The sequence below is a fragment of the Chelmon rostratus genome, chromosome 14, assembly GCF_017976325.1.
Source record: "Chelmon rostratus isolate fCheRos1 chromosome 14, fCheRos1.pri, whole genome shotgun sequence".
Lineage (NCBI taxonomy): Eukaryota > Metazoa > Chordata > Actinopteri > Chaetodontiformes > Chaetodontidae > Chelmon > Chelmon rostratus.
The window spans coordinates 15,227,200-15,246,087 of NC_055671.1; the positions used below are offsets into that span (position 1 = coordinate 15,227,200).

General features: G+C 41.9%; 2 protein-coding genes across 2 annotated transcripts; one reads left to right on the plus strand and one right to left on the minus strand.

Moving 5' to 3' along the window:
- The first annotated feature begins 67 nt into the window (after positions 1-67).
- On the plus strand, positions 68-10,830 carry LOC121617774 (carbonic anhydrase 4-like). The gene is made up of 8 exons (XM_041953005.1): positions 68-122; positions 8,169-8,216; positions 8,973-9,137; positions 9,266-9,411; positions 9,990-10,082; positions 10,171-10,237; positions 10,391-10,554; positions 10,642-10,830. The coding sequence occupies exons 1-8, from the start codon at positions 68-70 to the stop codon at positions 10,828-10,830; spliced, it is 927 nt and encodes a 308-aa protein (XP_041808939.1).
- Positions 10,831-12,079: 1,249 nt separating this feature from the next.
- On the minus strand, positions 12,080-18,607 carry asl (argininosuccinate lyase). Its single transcript, XM_041952415.1, has 16 exons — positions 18,455-18,607; positions 18,062-18,256; positions 17,297-17,380; positions 16,375-16,431; positions 16,147-16,244; positions 15,963-16,040; positions 15,776-15,853; positions 15,639-15,691; positions 15,424-15,486; positions 15,171-15,285; positions 14,592-14,676; positions 14,088-14,147; positions 13,917-14,000; positions 13,721-13,801; positions 13,201-13,307; positions 12,080-13,092 (listed from the first exon to the last, which is right to left on the minus strand). The coding sequence occupies exons 1-16, from the start codon at positions 18,467-18,469 to the stop codon at positions 12,948-12,950; spliced, it is 1,398 nt and encodes a 465-aa protein (XP_041808349.1). The 5' UTR covers positions 18,470-18,607; the 3' UTR covers positions 12,080-12,947.
- Between the last annotated feature and the right edge of the window lie 281 nt (positions 18,608-18,888).

Consider the following 18,888-nt stretch of genomic DNA (forward strand, 5'->3'; position numbering starts at 1 on the left):
TCAGAGTCAGTATGTGAAGACGGGAGACATTAGTCTGTCAGGATCTTCTCTGGTCTCTGTGCTGATCATGGATTTTTCTGTCTACCTCCTGATTCTGCTTTCTCTCCTCTCTCAGTGCACAGGTAGGACACACACACACACACACACACACACACACACACACACACACACACACACAGACATTGTCTGCGTCTACTTAAATTTTATTGAGATTATTGCAGCATTTCGTTTACGACAGGTCACAGCTATTTAAAAAAAAACTTTACCAGCTAGATCATTTAATTCAGATCAATGATTTCCAACCTGGGTTAAGAGAGCAGAAAAAACTTTTCTATAACACAAATATCTGCATATTTCTTAGCTAATTTCTACATTCTGTGTACATTTCTGTCTATTTTGACCTCTGAGAGATATTAATTTGTAGCCACAGACTGAAAACCAGTGATCAGAGTATCGGGGGCTGCAACCAGGACTTATTAGGGACACGGGGCAACGTCCCGAGTCACTGGCTCCTACAGCTATGAAATAGCTGCAGGAGCCAGTGACTCGGGGCGTAGCCCCGAGTCACTTATTACTATCCCGCGCGTTTCTTCTTCTTCTTCTTCTTATTAGGGACACGGGGCAACGTCCCGAGTCACTGGCTCCTACAGCTATTTCATAGCTGCAGGAGCCAGTGACTCGGGGCGTAGCCCCGAGTCACTTATTACTATCCCGCGCGTTTCTTCTTCTTCTTCTTCTTCTTCTTATTATTTTTCATCTTCCTCCAAGTTTTCGTCCTCAAACTCGCCCCGCAGCTTTGAGAAAACCCTCGCAAATTATATATCAAAACGTGTGTATTGTTCGGGATCGGTGTGCTATTACTTTTCTCAAATTTATCGCAGTTTTTCGCGTCGTAAGACGCGAAAAACTGCGATAAATTTCCCATAAGAAATGAATGGGACGGGCGAAAAAAACAAGATTGAAATTGGAGTTTTTCAAACATCTGTAGCTCAGGCATACATTCACCGAGAGACTTCATTTCAACTTTAAAATGTAGACCCAAGTCTGGTCTATTGGTGTGTTCATCCACATTTTGATTGGTCCTATAGTTTTTGATCAGTCACTGTTCAATGACAGTGATCGTTTGGCGGGAAATTTTGAGATTATAATGGGTGTGTATTGCGCGGAATGTTCGTGCTAGAGTGCGTGCTAGAGTGGCACAGAGTCTAAAAACGATCTGGAAATCTTCTCTTTTTCTCGTCGCTACGGCCACAAATTACACTCTACACGCATAATTTTGGGATCAGTTTGTAGACAAACTTGTCCTCTTTCGTGTGATGTCCTCGAAAAAGCCGAGAGACTTACTGAATTTAAATAGTGAGACGTTTTGTGCAGCCAGCGCCCTCCTGTTCTCCCATTAAGTCCCATGTTAAAATTCAGAGCTGTTTTGTGAGCAAAGCAGAAATGCCTCCTGTCTTTAGATCGCCATAAAACGAAAAGTTGTTGTGTCAGGAATAAAACGAGATGATGGTCGGACTCAGGAAGTTCTCGGGAGTCCGATGATCTATAGTACACTCTGATACGAGGTACGGTTCTCTCACCAGAGGATTTAGTTCAGGAGGTTCGCCGAACCCAAATCTCACTGCATACAATACAAACTCCTGTTCTCTGAGTCGCAGAGTCTTTTTAAGTCGACCATTTTGTCATTTTTCTAAAGAATATCTGGACATAAAACACACGTACATCTGGCCCAGACTTGTCCGCATCTCACAGTGTAATCGGTTTTTTGATAGCAGCTACGGTTTTGACACAATCGCAAGTTGTTCGGAAGAAACCGACAGCGAAAAAGCCGCTTTTCAAGGGAAGAGTTTAACAGGTGCAACTGTCATTTACACACACACCGGTCAATAACCCACGCACACACATCTGCAGGACAACCAGCCTGAGAGTGATTATCTTAACGAGCTCAGTCAAAACAAGGGCATTGTTTGAAAACAATCTCCGTCCAACAAACAGTTAAACTCAGCTTCAGAAAGCAGTTTCGCAAAAAGGTTGAGACAGTAGTCACACAAACACACACACAAAAAGGGCTAACCAACAGCTAAAAAGTGATTAAAAACAGCACGTCAAAACTGAACAGGAACAGGTAAACAGTGGGAGAGGTAGAGAGGTAATTATCAGCAGGTGGGGCAGAAGTTACACACGCACACAAACACACACACACACACACACACACACACACACACACACACACATTCAGACACACATATACCAGACACATCTCCATGTAGGAGCTGGTTGGGCTGCTTGTGTAGTTCAAGCAGACACACACACACAAACAGACGAAGACACACACATACGCAGTCACACACAACGACAGATACATAAACACACACACACAGACAAATGCATAATGAAAACCCCATCCCCCCGCCCCCTTGTTAACGCCGTTAGCTCTGTTAGCTCTGTTAGCACAGTTAGCTCTGTTAGCGCTAGCGCCGTTAGCTATATTCGCACCTTTAGCTGTTAGCTCAGTTAGTGTTAGCTCTGTTAGCTCTGTTAGCATTAGCTCCATTCATGTTTATTGATTCAGTTCATTAATTCATGTTAACAGAGACATGAAGCAGAGGAGAGAAGCAGACACAGACAGCTGAGGTGATCAACAGAGACAGACAAGGAGAAAACCACAGAAACACAGCTGAGAGCAATTCATTAATCAGGGACTGACTGCCTCTGATATCTGCCGTTTTCTCACATTGCAGCCTTTTTCAATTGTCCGCTGCTTCGCCATAGTTTCTCCTAGAGACTTCATTCAAACTTTAAAACGTAGATAATTTTGTCGGCTCAAAATGACCCTCGGCACATTTTGATATCTCTTACGGTTTTCGAGCTATGACCATCGAAGGCCGACGTAAGACGCAAACAACTGCGATAAATTTCCCATAAGAAATGAATGGGGAAATTTCCTCAAATTTCAGCCTTTTTCAATTGTCCGCTGCTCGGCCATACTTTGTCCTAGAGACTTCATTCAAACTTTAAAACGTAGATAATTTTGTCGGCTCGAACACACCCCGTGTCCCTTTCAAAATTTCCCAGAGGGAATTTTCTAGTTATTATTATTTTTCATCTTCCTCCAAGTTTTCGTCCTCAAACTCGTCCCACAGCTTTGAGAAAACCCTCGCAAATTATATATCAAAACGTGCGTATTGTTCGGGATCGGTGTGCTATTACTTTTCTCAAATTTATCGCAGTTTTTCGCGTCGTAAGACGCGAAAAACTGCGATAAATTTCCCATAAGAAATGAATGGGACGGGCGAAAAAAACAAGATTGAAATTGGAGTTTTTCAAACATCTGTAGCTCAGGCATACATTCACCGAGAGACTTCATTTCAACTTTAAAATGTAGACCCAAGTCTGGTCTATTGGTGTGTTCATCCACATTTTGATTGGTCCTATAGTTTTTGATCAGTCACTGTTCAATGACAGTGATCGTTTGGCGGGAAATTTTGAGATTATAATGGGTGTGTATTGCGCGGAATGTTCGTGCTAGAGTGCGTGCTAGAGTGGCACAGAGTCTAAAAACGATCTGAAAATCTTCTCTTTTTCTTGTCGCTACGGCCACAAATTACACTCTACACGCATAATTTTGGGCTCATTTTGTAGACAAACTTGTCCTCTTTCGTGTGATGTCCTCGAAAAAGCCGAGAGACTTACTGAATTTAAATAGTGAGACGTTTTGTGCAGCCAGCGCCCTCCTGTTCTCCCATTAAGTCCCATGTTAAAATTCAGAGCTGTTTTGTGAGCAAAGCAGAAATGCCTCCTGTCTTTAGATCGCCATAAAACGAAAAGTTGTTGTGTCAGGAATAAAACGAGGAGATGGCCGGACTCAGGAAGTTCTCGGGAGTCCGATGATCTATAGTACACTCTGATACGAGGTACGGTTCTCTCACCAGAGGATTTAGTTCAGGAGGTTCGCCGAACCCAAATCTCACTGCATACAATACAAACTCCTGTTCTCTGAGTCGCAGAGTCTTTTTAAGTCGACCATTTTGTCATTTTTCTAAAGAATATCTGGACATAAAACACACGTACATCTGGCCCAGACTTGTCCGCATCTCACAGTGTAATCGGTTTTTTGATAGCAACTACGGTTTTGACACAATCGCAAGTTGTTCGGAAGAAACCGACAGCGAAAAAGCCGCTTTTCAAGGGAGGAGTTTAACAGGTGCAACTGTCATTTACACACACACCGGTCAATAACCCACGCACACACATCTGCAGGACAACAAGCCTGAGAATGATTATCTTAACGAGCTCAGTCAAAACAAGGGCATTGTTTGAAAACAATCTCCATCCAACAAACAGTTAAACTCAGCTTCACCAAGCGCTTTGCCAAAAAGGTTGAGACAGTAGTCACACAAACACACACACAAGCAGGGCTAACCAACAGCTAAAAAGTGATTAAAAACAGCACGTCAAAACTGAACAGGAACAGGTAAAAAGTGGGAGAGGTAGAGAGGTAATTATCAGCAGGTGGGGCAGAAGTTACACAGGCACACACGCACACACACACACACACACATTCAGACACATATATACTATACACATCTCCATGTAGGAGCTGGTTGGGCTGCTTGTGTAGTTCAAGCAGACACACACACACAAACAGACGAAGACACACACATACGCAGTCACACACAATGACAGATACATAAACACACATACACAGACAAATGCATAATGAAAACCCCATCCCCCCGCCCCCTTGTTAACACCGTTAGCTCTATTAGCTCTGTTAGCACAGTTAGCTCTGTTAGCGTTAGCGCCGTTAGCTCTATTCGCGCTGTTAGCTGTTAGCTCCGTTAGTGTTAGCTCCGTTAGTGTTAGCTCTGTTAGCTCTGTTAGCATTAACTCCATTCATGCTTATTGATTCAGTTCATTAATTCATGTTAACAGAGACATGAAGCAGAGGAGAGAAGCAGACACAGACAGCTGAGGTGATCAACAGAGACAGACAAGGAGAAAGCCACAGAAACAGACGAAGACACACACATACGCAGTCACACACAACGACAGATACATAAACACACACACACAGACAAATGCATAATGAAAACCCCATCCCCCCGCCCCCTTGTTAACGCCGCTAGCTCTATTAGCTCTGTTAGCACAGTTAGCTCTGGTTGCGTTAGCGCCGTTAGCTCTATTCGCACCGTTAGCTGTTCGCTCCATTAGTGTTAGCTCTGTTAGCTCCGTTAGCATTAGCTCCATTCATGTTTATTGATTCAGTTCATTAATTCATGTTAACAGAGACATGAAGCAGAGGAGAGAAGCAGACACAGACAGCTGAGGTGATCAACAGAGACAGACAAGGAGAAAGCCACAGAAACACAGCTGAGAGCAATTCATTAATCAGGGACTGACTGCCTCTGATATCTGCCGTTTTCTCACATTGCAGCCTTTTTCAATTGTCCGCTGCTTCGCCATAGTTTCTCCTAGAGACTTCATTCAAACTTTAAAACGTAGATAATTTTGTCGGCTCCAAATGACCCTCGGCACATTTTGATATCTCTTACGGTTTTCGAGCTATGACCATCGAAGGCCGACGTAAGACGCGAACAACTGCGATAAATTTCCCATAAGAAATGAATGGGGAAATTTCCTCAAATTTCAGCCTTTTTCAATTGTCCGCTGCTCGGCCATACTTTGTCCTAGAGACTTCATTCAAACTTTAAAACGTAGATAATTTTGTCGGCTCGAACACACCCCGTGTCCCTTTCAAAATTTCCCAGGGGGAATTTTCTAGTTTTTATTACTAATGAATAACCTGCTGATTACTTTCTTAATGAATTCATTAACATTTGGTCTATAAAACATCAGGAAACAGTGAAAAATATGTGAATGCTGGTTAAAAAAAAAACAGTAAAGCTCAAGGCGAAATCATCAGCTTTTTCCTAGCAACAGGCCAAAGCCCCAAAATATTTAATTTACTACCATAAGACAAGCAAAAGCAGCCAATACTCCCAGTTGATAAGCTGGAACCTCCAAATTTTAAGCATTTTTGCTGGAAAAACTATTTAAAAGAATATTAAAAGAGTTGCTGATGATCAATTTATCTGTGAATTGACTAGTCTTTGCTCTAAAGCTCGGGTTTCGAGTGGACTTGCTTATTTTTAAAGTGGCACTTTTGTTGAAAAGCAGCCGCTTTGATCACAGTTCACAAGAGAAGACTCACAAAGTCAGAAAACACACTCGCCAATCGAAGTTACACAGCAACATCTATCTAAAGTTGGCTAACATGAGCTTACGAGTGAGTGTCCTGAACTGAGCTGCAGTGTTTTCTACTGTTTATGAGTCCAGCTTCTTCTTCATAAGGTGCTGAATGTGTCACTTTGTCTCTCAAAACTCACAGTGTGTCACTTTAAAGGAAAAAAATATATATAATTGAGAAATGTCTCTATGCTGATTCCTTAGAAAACATATAATTATAAGAAAAGGAAAATAAAATCAAAGCTGGTGGACTTGCAGTGGATTTTCTCAGGTGTGACTTTTCCGCACTGCTCGGTTTGGCACAGGTGTATGAGCCAGGTGGAGTAAAGCCAACCTCCACCTGTGCATTGTTCTCAGTTGGTGAGAACTGTTGTCCCCTTTCAAAGAGTGGCATTGTGGGAGGCAGCAGGGTTAATCTGTGTTCCTATATTAGCTAAATGGTTCTCTATAGCGCCCTTCATTCCCACCGCGGAGTCTGACGCTGGAGTTTCATTCACATCAGCAACACAATACACACCCACAGCACCAGGCTGAATGACTTCATCAGCACCTGTTGGATGGACGCGTTTAATGCAGCGGCGTAGAGGTAGTTAAGAAGCTGGATAAAGGTTTTGTGAGCCAGCGATCCACTTTACACCGAATGCAATCAGTGTAATCACAACCACTGTTGCACAACACACAGCTCGCTTTTCTGAAAGATTAAAAATCATCTCTATCTGCAACTCACAGTGCTTGGCTTTAATTTAATTAATTTAATTGGTGAACGCTGTATAACAAGGTTGCATTTCTTCATTTATTTTACGATGGAATGTAAGTCATTAATAGCGATTTAGCTCCCACTGTGTTTGAGCAGGCATTATGAGAAGCTGCTGCATCTTTATCATTTGCAGGCATGTTAATGTGTCTGTTTGAGTGTCAACAGTGAGATAAATCTACTTACAAGTCCAGCACAGCGCAGAGTGTTGCAAACTAACGAGTATGTATCATACAGACCTTTAATGTGAACAGTTTTCCTCCAGTGTTCTGACTCTTCTGCCAACGTCAGTGATAAAAACAGACAAATCTCATGTTCAGGACAAACTCGGAGGTCAGAGGTCAAACAGTCACTGCCTCAGTTTTGTTTATCGCCTCTCAGAGGTGAAAGAAAGAAAGAAATTCTTCATTTTTGGTGTCTATTTTGGCTTTTTAGGCACCAGTTTGTTTGTTGATTGTGTGAACAGTTTTGCAAATGTAAACAGTTTGGGTGATTGTATTCTCAATCTTGCTTCAGTGCATCAAAACAGTGAAGAAAAATGTTCGATTTGTGTAACTGAATGAATTTCCAACCAAAGATCATGTCATTTCATATATTTAGTATATTGTCACGACAGCTGTTTTCTTTAGCTGAATCAAAGCTTCCATTGTGTTTTCTTTTTAACCCCACTTGTTCAAAGCAGTCCATGTTTTCAGGGTCTGTGTAACCTCGAACTCAGCACGAACAGCTAGTCAGGAGGCCAACTGGTGGAACTGAGTGTGTCCTGTGACTGTAATACATCGTTAATTTGCCATCGCTGATGATCTTATCATGCTTTCTTGAATAAGTGCAATCAGATCATTTATATTTAACTAATGAGCACAAAAAAAGCAAGTGAAGGGCTGGATTAGTAATTTGAGCATTAATAATTATCTTGGCTTGTGTGTGTGTGAGAGAGAGAGAGAGAGAGAGAGACAGCGTTCTCAAAGTTCAGCTGCACAAACACATTAGCAGATCAGCTACTAAGACTGCTGACTGAGAAAAAAAACCCACTGTGGCTAATAGAGCGTGAAAGAGAAGAATTAATACTCATTTATTAACATCTTGTCTGGCAAAGGGGAAACAAGGAAGAAGAAGAATACACTGTAGGTCTGTGTCTGACCTGAGTGCTGCACTCTCTCTGCAGCTCAGTGGTGTTACCAGAGCCAGTACTCCTGTGACGACACATGCAGAGGTAAGACCAGAAGGAAAGAGATCCACAGATCCACCACGAGCTTGTGATCTGTGAAAACCTCCGTAAGTCAAACGATGATCCACCTAAATTATTAAACTCACAGCAGACCCATGTGACAAATTTGGACTTCCAGTTTCATCAAGTTGTTATATTGGTGGACTGCTGGCAAAAAGACACCATGTTTTTAAAGCGTCTATGAGGATCACATGACTGCTTGTATGTAAAAGGTAAAAGGAGTTTGTAGAGACTAAAAACGAAGCTAAAAGAGACACTGCATTTATCCGGTGGCCTGAAGCATGAATCCAAATTAATGTTGATGTTGTTCTGTGTCTGCTGGATGTGTAAACAGGCAACTATGATGTGTTCATGGCTTGTTTGGCAAAAAAATTTAAAATAATAAAAAAACAGTTTTTCTTGTTTAGTGTTTAGGCAAATTTAAAAAAAGATGCAGCTGAGGTCAAACCCTAACCCTAACCCAATATTTAGTCCCTTTTATGAATGACCTTCAGCCTATAATGCAGTGTTTGTTTTAAAGCTGTAGTTTTACAGCTAATTATTTTGCAATGCACCAATCCAATAAGGTGGGAACAACTGAAAGCAGAAGTCTATATGTTCATTCTTAGTGGGATTTGTGGTACTAGAAGCCCTTTTCACAATAGAACGGATGAATCTTCTTGTTTTTTTAGAGCTTTAAAGGCACTGTGTTTCTTCTGTGGGGGAAACAATGATGTTTCTGCTGCTGTTTGTGTTGTTCAGACCCGAGCCGCTGGGAAGCTCAGTTTCCCAGCTGTGGAGGATTACGCCAGTCACCAATCAATATTGTCACCAGCAAAGTGCACGTCAACAGCGCCCTGCCACCCTTCAACTTCATTGGTCACACCAACACAAACAACATCACAGTGGAAAACAAAGGACACTCTGGTAATAAGGAGCCCACTTTTTTTGTTCTCTTCCCCTCAATGCCAAATGTTGCTGGCAGATGTTGAATCCCTCTGGTTTGTTAATACACTTTGACATCTGTGTTAAGAGACAGTCTCTGTCCCCTGTAGCTCACTTTCTTCTACCGCAGTCGGTCCGACTGACGGGAGGAGCTCTGCCGGGTCACTACAGAGCCGCCCAGTTTCACTTTCACTGGGGAGGTAATGGGAGACCAGGATCAGAGCACACCATTGACGGAGAAAGGTTCCCCATGGAGGTATGTCACACAGGAGCCAACTTATCAATATATGGAATATTATATCATTATAATAATATTATGTGGAAATAAAGATGTTGTGCTGGGAAACATAGTTTAGTTAACACAAGGGTCAGCAAGCAAGGAACATTTTTAGCATTTTTCATTAGAGGGACAACAACTAAATTAACACTCATCTGGCAAAAAAAAAAAATATATATATGCATATATATGTCTTCTGTTCTTATGTTATCATCAGTATCCCATTTCTCAGACTGCCACCTATTTGTATTTGTGAGAGCCTGTGGTAGTCGAATAGGCTAAAGCTGGTGAATTAAAACTGTCTACAGATGTACTTATTGACTTATTGTACAGGTCATTTATCCTGGTGCAGCATTAGGCATGAGTGGGATGGTACAGTTTTGTCAAATCAGCCAATCAGAGGAGAAACTATCCATTATTAATTAATTTACCTATGAATCTATAATCAGAGGGCAGTTAATATTCCAACAGAAGTTTGTGTTACACTCTGAACTGTAGTATAAAATGCATTCACTCGACTATACTCTCACTCATTTTGCTGTGTTGCGGGTTTCCAGCTGCATATAGTCCACATCAAGGAGCCGTACGGCTCTCTGGCAGAGGCAGAACATGACATGGCGGGTATAGCTCTGCTGGCCTTCCTGTTTGAGGTAATGCATTAACATGTATTCATCTTCATGACTCTGTATTCTAAATAAAAAAGATGGTGCAGCCACGTTGATGGTGTCTTCTTCACAGGAAACAACAGATGATCATCCTCATTTGGATGCAGTCATAGCTGCTTTGGGCCGAGTACAAAACAATGGTATGGATGCTTTAAATATGAAGAACATATGTTTATTTAGTTTACAGTATCAGGGCCCTTTTGATCAAAGCTATTTTTTCAGTCTATTGTATAATTTGACCAAATCCCAGCTCTGCTTTTGACACTTCTCCTCCCTTGTTTCTGTGTGTTAAGGCAGCAGCACAGTGATCCCAAACTTTCGGCTCAGTGACGTCATCCCGTCAGCGAAGGAGCTCCACAGTTACTACCGCTACGTGGGCTCCATGACAACTCCAGGATGTGAACAGGCAGTTGCCTGGACTGTGTTTCACAGGACCCTGCCCATCAGCAGTCGACAGGTGAGTACTATTACTACTACTAACAGATGCTTCTTCTGCACTCACCTTATTCAATGTAAACGTCCCTTCGGCTCCTCTCCACTCCAGCTGGATGCAATAGCTCTGCAGTGCCGATTCTGGACAGGACAGCCCATGACCGACATCTTCAGACCTACGCAGCCTCTGGATGGCAGAGTTGTGTACCGATCCAAGGCGAGTGCAGCTCTGACGAGTGTGATCCACCTGTGGTTCGGCGCTCTCTCGGTTGTGCTCGGGACTACGGGTCTGATACACTGACTCAGCGCATGGAAAGAGCTGATTTAAGTGACAAAAGCTACTGTATGTATAAAGGCAACTTTTACCTGTGTGATAGCGAAACAGCCAACTGTTAATGATGTTTATGGTTATTCATTGCTGTGACAGTGAGACAAGTTAATGTGCAAAGTCAATGCTACTCTTTTTTGTTGTTGTTGCTGAGGTGGTTTTAGTGTTGGTACATTTAATCACACTCAAAGGCCCAGCATGTAGGATTTAGTGACATTTAGCAGTGACGTTACAGATGGCAACCAACTGATCATCCCTCACCTCACCCTCCCCTAAAATGTGAAAGGCCCTCTCTAAAGCGAGTGTTTTGTTTGTCTGTTTGTCTGGGCAACTGTAGAAATGTGCAACAAGGTGGACTGGAAGAGGACCCACTCTGTTTGCAGATATAGAGCTCATTTTAACTTAAGGAAACAATTCTTATTTTTAGGTGATTATACAGATGCAATGGTGGCAATTGATAGATATATAATGGATCTGGCAATAGATCCCCTAAAATCCTGCAAACTGGTCCTTCAGTGTTTAGTCACATTGTGCATTTATTTAAGAATATTAAATCTGAACACACTCATGCTGTGGCTCTAGGGATGGCAAAGTTTGGTCCACTGCTTTGGTCCAGACTGAAATGTCACAGCAACTTTTGGATGGTGTGCCATGAAATTTGGCACAGACAATCATGTCCCTATCTGAATGAATTGGAATAACTTTGGTGATCTTTTAGGTTTTTATCTAGCGTTATCATAAGGTCAAAATTTCAGTTTGTCCAGTACATTGGTGTATTAACAATAACTAACGAGATCCAAATCATTCTCAGCTGTACTTTGTGTGAAATGGTAGCATGCAAACACACTTAACTAAGATGAACCTCATGGTAAACATTATACCTGCTAAACATCATCATGTTAACTTTGTCATTGTCAGCATGTTAGCATTTAGCTCAAGGTGCCTGAGTCCAGCCTCACACATCTGTTAGCATGGCTGTAGACTGTAGACAAATAGTGATACTGACTCTGTAACCATCAGTTTTGAATTAGTAAGATAAGTTAGCTCATCTCTGGATAGCATTCAGTCTCCATGTGAGTTTTAATATCCTGCAGCTTGCACAGAGTAGAGATCTTTACCTCAGCAGGGCTTTATGTCAACTTCCCTTGTTTTTCTTGTCATTAGGATTCAACGTTTTATATTTGCACAGTATAGCTTTACATTATCTCTAATCTGCTTTTATGTGCGACAGAAGTGTGATTTATAAAAAGTGTAGAATTAGAGGTTTCCATTTTTTCCCCATCTGAGTTACCTGCTGAGGATGGAAGAAGCAGTAGAGGCAAGATAAGAGGATTGAGGCATTTTCTACATGTACTGTACACGTGTTTATTAGTTGGGAAACCAAATGAGTTCTAAATGTACAGTAAATACAGTAAATATCTGTGATTGTCTACCTGAGCAAGAGCTTCTTTTCTATTCCTGCTTATGATATGACCCTCTAAGTGCCTAATGCATTGCTTTGTATATATTGTCAACATTAATGAAATTCAAACTGGAGAGTAAGTGAATTTATTTTAACTCTTTTAGGATTACTAATGTGACTTTTAATTATTTCACTTAGAAATGCTCTGATTGGGCTTTTCACAAATAATACTGATTGATTCAATGTCAATAAAATCTGATCACTGATTGTTTGTGTTTCTTAAACATTTTTTTCAGATTTCTGTATAAACATCCGAAAAAAAGATACCGAAAACCTTTGTTTAAAAATTGCCTGTCCCTCACATTATTTACTTTGTGTTTGAGCTGTAATTTCAGGCAGACGTGTAATGTCCCAAACCAATCTGTGCAATTTAACACCACCATCTAGATTCTGTGTGGAAGTTAATTGTCTCAGATGCCTTTGTGGTGTCAGACTTGGATCAGGCTGTAAAACACTTTTTGAATGGCTTTAGATGAGATAAGATCAGATTTCCCCGCACCAGGGACTCCCTCGTCAGGATAATTTCAAGTCATATATAGGTCACTTTGACCTCGATCTGACATTTCAAACGAATCTTAATTGTGGCAGTAAACCTGATTCAAAATTTTATGGTGAAATTATGTTGAGGTCACTGTGCCCGTTTCTTAAGCCAGTTCCTCAGGTGTTCCACCTGTGCAGCAACACTACTCTTGGCCGTTCCTCCAGGGGCGCTATACTGCTCCACACTGCTCCTGTAGTCCCACACTGAGGACACGTCACTTCCAAACAGAGGGCTAAAATGAAGAGACACAGAGAAGAGAGGAGAGAAAAAAAAAATCATGAGACATAATGACTGGAGCGGAAACTGCAGCATGTGTGTGAATGAGAAGAAAACAGCTCACCTAACAGCACTCAGGTCGTCCACAGTGAGCTGATTCAGGGCGATATTTCTGGATTCAGCTGTGAACACAGCTTTACCTGAGAGGCCATGGGCCTCTCTGAAAGGCACCTGCAACACAGAATAACACAGGGTTACACTGTAACACACAAACACACGGACAAACATAAAAATACATTTGCTACTGTCTTGATTAGAGCTATGCCACATATTAAGTATTGTTTCAGTTCAGCTTCAAAAAGGGCAAAACTTGAGCCAGACAGAAGAGGCACATAATATGTATGTGGAGAGCTGAGCAGATGAATTCATGTTGATAAATGTGCCATAATTAATGAACAAAAATAAATGCCATAATTGACTATAATGGCTCGCTGGTACTCTACTACTTGATTTGATGTTATTTTGATACAGCGTCTTAAGAATATTCACATTGTACTGACCTTTATTTTCTTTTGAATAAAATGTTTTTTGAAAAAAATCTTACAATTTGTATTTGGATGGAAATATACCTAAACACTACTCACCCCCTTCCTCACAAGGTAGTAGGCCAAGTCAGTAGCCAACATGTCAGGACTGAGGGCGGCTTCCATCACACTCTGGTTAATCTGAAACACAGGAGAAACAGCAAAGGTCACAACATTATTATCATTTTGTCTTTTGAAATGCTGGGAGGTCTAGAACAGGTTTTTTTCATTGCAAAATTACAGTGACTTGAATTACCTTGAGAGTTGACATGACTCCAGTTGTCACCTGTAGCACAGCGTGAACAGTATCATAACAGTCAAACATGGCCTCCTTATCCTCCTGAGGACGGATGACAAGGACAAAGACAGCATGACAAAAAATGTCCAGGAAAAAAAAAAATCATCACACAAAGACACACTTTCATACCTGCAGGTCTTTGTTGTAGGTGCTGGGCAGGCCCTTCAGTGTCATCATGAACCCTGCACACTGAAATACGGAGAAAGTCAAAACTTGAGCTTGACCATTCATATAAAGTATAAAAGAAAGCAATTAAGTGTGTCAGAGCAAGTCTGAATGCTGCTCTGTTTTGGAAAGGTAAAAAGATTGATCCATAAAGGTCTGACTAGCAAAACCTGACTTTTACACGGTGGGCTGCCAGGTTTGATTCTGCAGAAAAACTAATGACAGCTTTGTGGCACGTGAGGGCACTGGTTTCCCAGAGGAAAACTTCTAGATGGTGGTAGGAGTGATAAGTCTACACTAAATGCACTTCTAGCATCATTACTTTTTCGCATTACGCATTTTGTTTCATCATCTGACCCAACATGGCATTAGGTGTGAGCACTCCAGACACAACATTAACTGGCAAAATGAGGCCACGGTGACCGGGTAACAAGCTGATTGAACACAAGTGTTAGTCAGAGGTCTTACTCTGCCAAAGACACGGCCTGCTTTACTCCTGATGAGCTCCAGGCTGTCAGCATTCTTCTTCTGGGGCATCAGACTGCTGCCTGTACTACACGCACACGTATAGGTGAGAAGAAAGAAGGGAAATATGGGGGGAAGAGGAAGTAAACACACACATCAACAGCACAATAAATGACTGAGCTGCATGAAATGTGCAGCACTTCGTAGCAGTAAGCCCTTAGGCTCATGAGAGCTGCAGCTGCTGAATGCTAATAATTTATTTTTTGTTTAAATGACGAAATTGTATCATCAAGTACAGAAACACCATGATCATGTTTACAGAAACATCAGTGGAACAAAACATCTTTGCAAAATACACAATGGCGTATATTCCACTGTATGTAAAGACCCGCCTTGTTAGATTTTTGTCTTATGTTACAAATAAGACATGCCCATACAAAGTTTAAAATAGTTTAAAGTTTAAATAGCATTTACCACTGATGCACTGCTATACTGCACACAGGGAGCTTTGTACAGTGCCACAGAGTAATGCTTTCATCCAAAGCTGTGCAGTGTTAGCAGCATGTGAAGACTGTAACTGACCTGTAGGCATCAGAGAGGGCGACGAAGGAGAACTCTTTGGTGCTGTACAGCATCAGGTCCTCAGCCATCTTACTGAGATGGGTCAAACACAATGAAGCCCAGAACAGGAACTCCACTAAGGAAACACACACACGTGCGCACACACACACACACAAAAGTAAACACAAAAGAACATTTAGAGAAAAGGCTATTTAAGTTGTATGTATTTTCATTGTTCATATCCATTAATAGACTGAGACTGTGATTTACATACCAACAAAGTCCCTTTGGCCTGTGGCATCCATGCTATTTAGACTGATGTCAGCAAAGTTCAACTCTACAGATCCAGGAGAGGAAAAATTACAATGTTTTAAATACGTCTTCCATAAAAATAAACATAAACAAGACACAGGTAAAGGATAACTGTAACAAAAGTGCTCACAAACATGTTTAACTTTGCAGCAATAATCTAGTAATTTTTGGCCGGACCTGTCCGCAGCAGCTCCCTGTCAATGTCAAATGGTGTCCCAGCAATGGCACCACTAAAAAAAACAAGAATCCTTATTAATCATCACGCCTATGAGTGAAAATCATTGTCAGAGAGTTAAAATGAGATCACAGCATACCTGCCAAGGGGTAAAACATTAACTCTTTTCTTGACCTCTTGAAGTTGATCCACATCTCTGCTCAGTGCAACAGCATGACTGGAGGTACGAAAGGGGAAAGAAGTGTGAGACTGACATGAACAATATGTCATCTAATATAAAAAGGTGAGAGATGTGTAATGAAAGTTCTGCTTTATAAAAAGGTCACCTTAGAATCCAGTGGCTCCATCTGATTGGTTGAGCTCGCTGCATGTGGGTATAACCAGGAAACAGGACGTCAATTTCTCTGAGATTTAGAAAGAGGTGACAGAAGACACCACAGGGCAACTTTAAAAAAGCAGTTATAAGTAGATGTGTGTGTGCTTGTGTGTACCAGTGTGTGTCTGTCTCACGCTGCTGCCCGCTCCACCATGGTAGATATCAGCTGCAGGGCATTATCTGTCAGGGTTGAGATGGCATCTCGCAGCCACAGCCTCATGTCAGTCACGACCTGGTCAACCCAAACACACGCAGCACGGTCTGTTCATACTTCATCTGCCAGTCCTTACACTGGACTAACACATCGGCTGCACCTCCAAATACAATTTCGGTCATTACAGTTTGATGTTGTAAAGTCATACCTGGTCGTTTCTGCTCCTGCCAGTGTGCAGCTTCCCTGCAGGTACAGCAATCAGCTCCTGAAAAGACAGCCAGTAAGAGGACTACAACATCTCTCATCACAACCATCAGCAAGCATTCAGGGCTGTATGTTTACAGCTCATGACTCACACAATAAAACAATAAAACTATCCATGAGTTCCTGGTTCATTGCTCTCCCGAAAGCTCTCTGTGATGCTGACGCTTTAAAGATATGGCTGCTGTTACTCTGTTTTCTTCCTTCCTGTCAACAGATCCCACGATAAATAACAAAAGCACCAATGCATTAGTCTGTTTCTCAATACTTTACGACACTCAGAAGTGCGGTATACTGAAACAGATCCATTTTTTAAACAACCCTAGCATAATTCCCACAGGAGTTAATAATGCATTTGTTGGTGACTATTTTCAGCAGTGGAATAATACATATTTGATGCTCTTATGAGTGTTTACAGCAGCAGGATGGTTCATATGGTTCATTGTAATGAAGCAATATGTCACCAAGCACAACACTGTGGCTCACTGGTGTGATTTTAATAGTTTCTGGACAATAATGGGGGTCTTTGTCACAGAGGAGTAAGTTATATCAAGCTGTGGCTACAGGGGCAGCACTAATTAGTAGGGTATTGAATATGACCAGACTCCTTTAAGCATATAGAAAGTTGAGTGAATGAAGGCAAACTAACAGAAAATGAAAAGTTACTCTGGCAGGTTTGCATAGTAAGATAATGGCACTTCATTTATACATGTAATGCCTCTGATGAGGATCTAAAACCCTCTTATGTATAGCCACCATTGATTAAAGGATAATTACAACCTGGGTCTTATTTTCAAGAGTTTTCTATTCATTATTATAACGCTTAACTCCCAAAGCTAGTTCTGCAGGACAAACAAGCTTTACCACACCTTTAGCCTGCGCTCATTGGCAGTGTGAATGTCTTCATCTCCAGGTTTGATCACAAAAACACCTCTGGACCACTCCTCAGAAATCTGGACGATAAAAAAAAATTGATTAAGGATCATTAAGCAGGCAAAATACATAGAAAGCGATTAAATAGTTTTGCTTTGCTATATGTGAACCTATAAACAGCACATAGCATTTACATGGAGCCACTGACTTCTCTGCAACATTAGCCACTTATGTAAATTTTTACGTCAAATTATCAACATCATTTGTGTTTCTGTATTGTGTTGCTTGCCTGATGTCACCTGCATTGACAAAGCAAAACATCGGTGCAGAGAGGGCAGCCTGAAACCTGACCTGAGCTGTTTGGCAGCTGACATCTGTCACATGATAATAGTATTGTTCACCACACATTCAGCAGAATGCAGAGAGGAATTCTGCGCTCATGGCACATTTTCAGCTGTCATCTATTAACTTAGATCAACACTGAAGGGCAGACAGTGACACACATATCCACAGGGCAGCAGGACTGCCTGTTCATGCGCACATGCAAATGCAATCATGAGAGAACGGTGTATCAAAAAGTTCATAATCATACAGCCTAGTCTTTTGCAGCTAACAGCTAGCCTGGAGTTAAGATGTGGTTATCTGGTGATCTTAAGGTTAGTCTATTTTCCCTGAAGCTGAGTGTAGCTGTGTGTGTGTGTGTGTGTGTGTGTGTGTGTGTGTGTGTGTGTGTGTGTGTGTGTGTGTGTGTGTTTGCTCACCTGATCCAGACCGTGCAAAGTTTGGTTCATCTCATCCGTGGTGACCAGCTTCGCCTTCTCCAGAGCTTTCACATAAGCCTTGCTCCCACGGATGTCAGCATCCCACATCCTCTGGTCATAAGCGATGGATGCGTTGAACTTCTCCATGATAGGATCGGTGTCTCCCACGAAACGACCCCCCCAAAGTTTACTTCCCTAATGAGCAGCAGAGACAGAGGGGCAGCAATGTGTGTACAGTGCTACTTCCATGTTAGCTACGACACATTTAACTAGCAGGCACAGCACGGCGTTGAGAGTTTGACAGCTGAGAGTTTGATTTAGTGTCCAGGTGGGTGTTAAAATAACATGTGGATGCTGGTGGTCGGGCTTCTTGAGGCTGAGCGTTAAACTTACCTCTGTATTCGCCATTTTTATCGGGCGCCTGTAGCTTCTTTGTCTGATGAAATGTTTGCCTGATGTAACGTTGACTGCCAACGGACTGAATTGAATACTGGAGCATGCAGGCGTGCGGCGCGAGCGAAGCTGTAGGTATCGCTTTAAAAGCCGTCACCGAAGACGCTCGACGCTTCATTTCGTGATACGTCGTGCGTAACTGTTACGTGAAGGCGTCTGGAAGACTCTACGGGGTCTCCCATAGAGGCTGTCCACAGGGCCGTATCGATGTGGTCCACCCACTGCGGCCCCCCACCCGCCTGCCACCCCTCGTCGTTGTCTAGCTTTTTTCACAGCAACAGTCAAATCACTGTTCTTAAAGCTTTCTGTAGATAAAAATTGTGTTTTGGATCCTGTGCTTGCTCACATTAAACGTGGGCACACTGCCCCGGTAG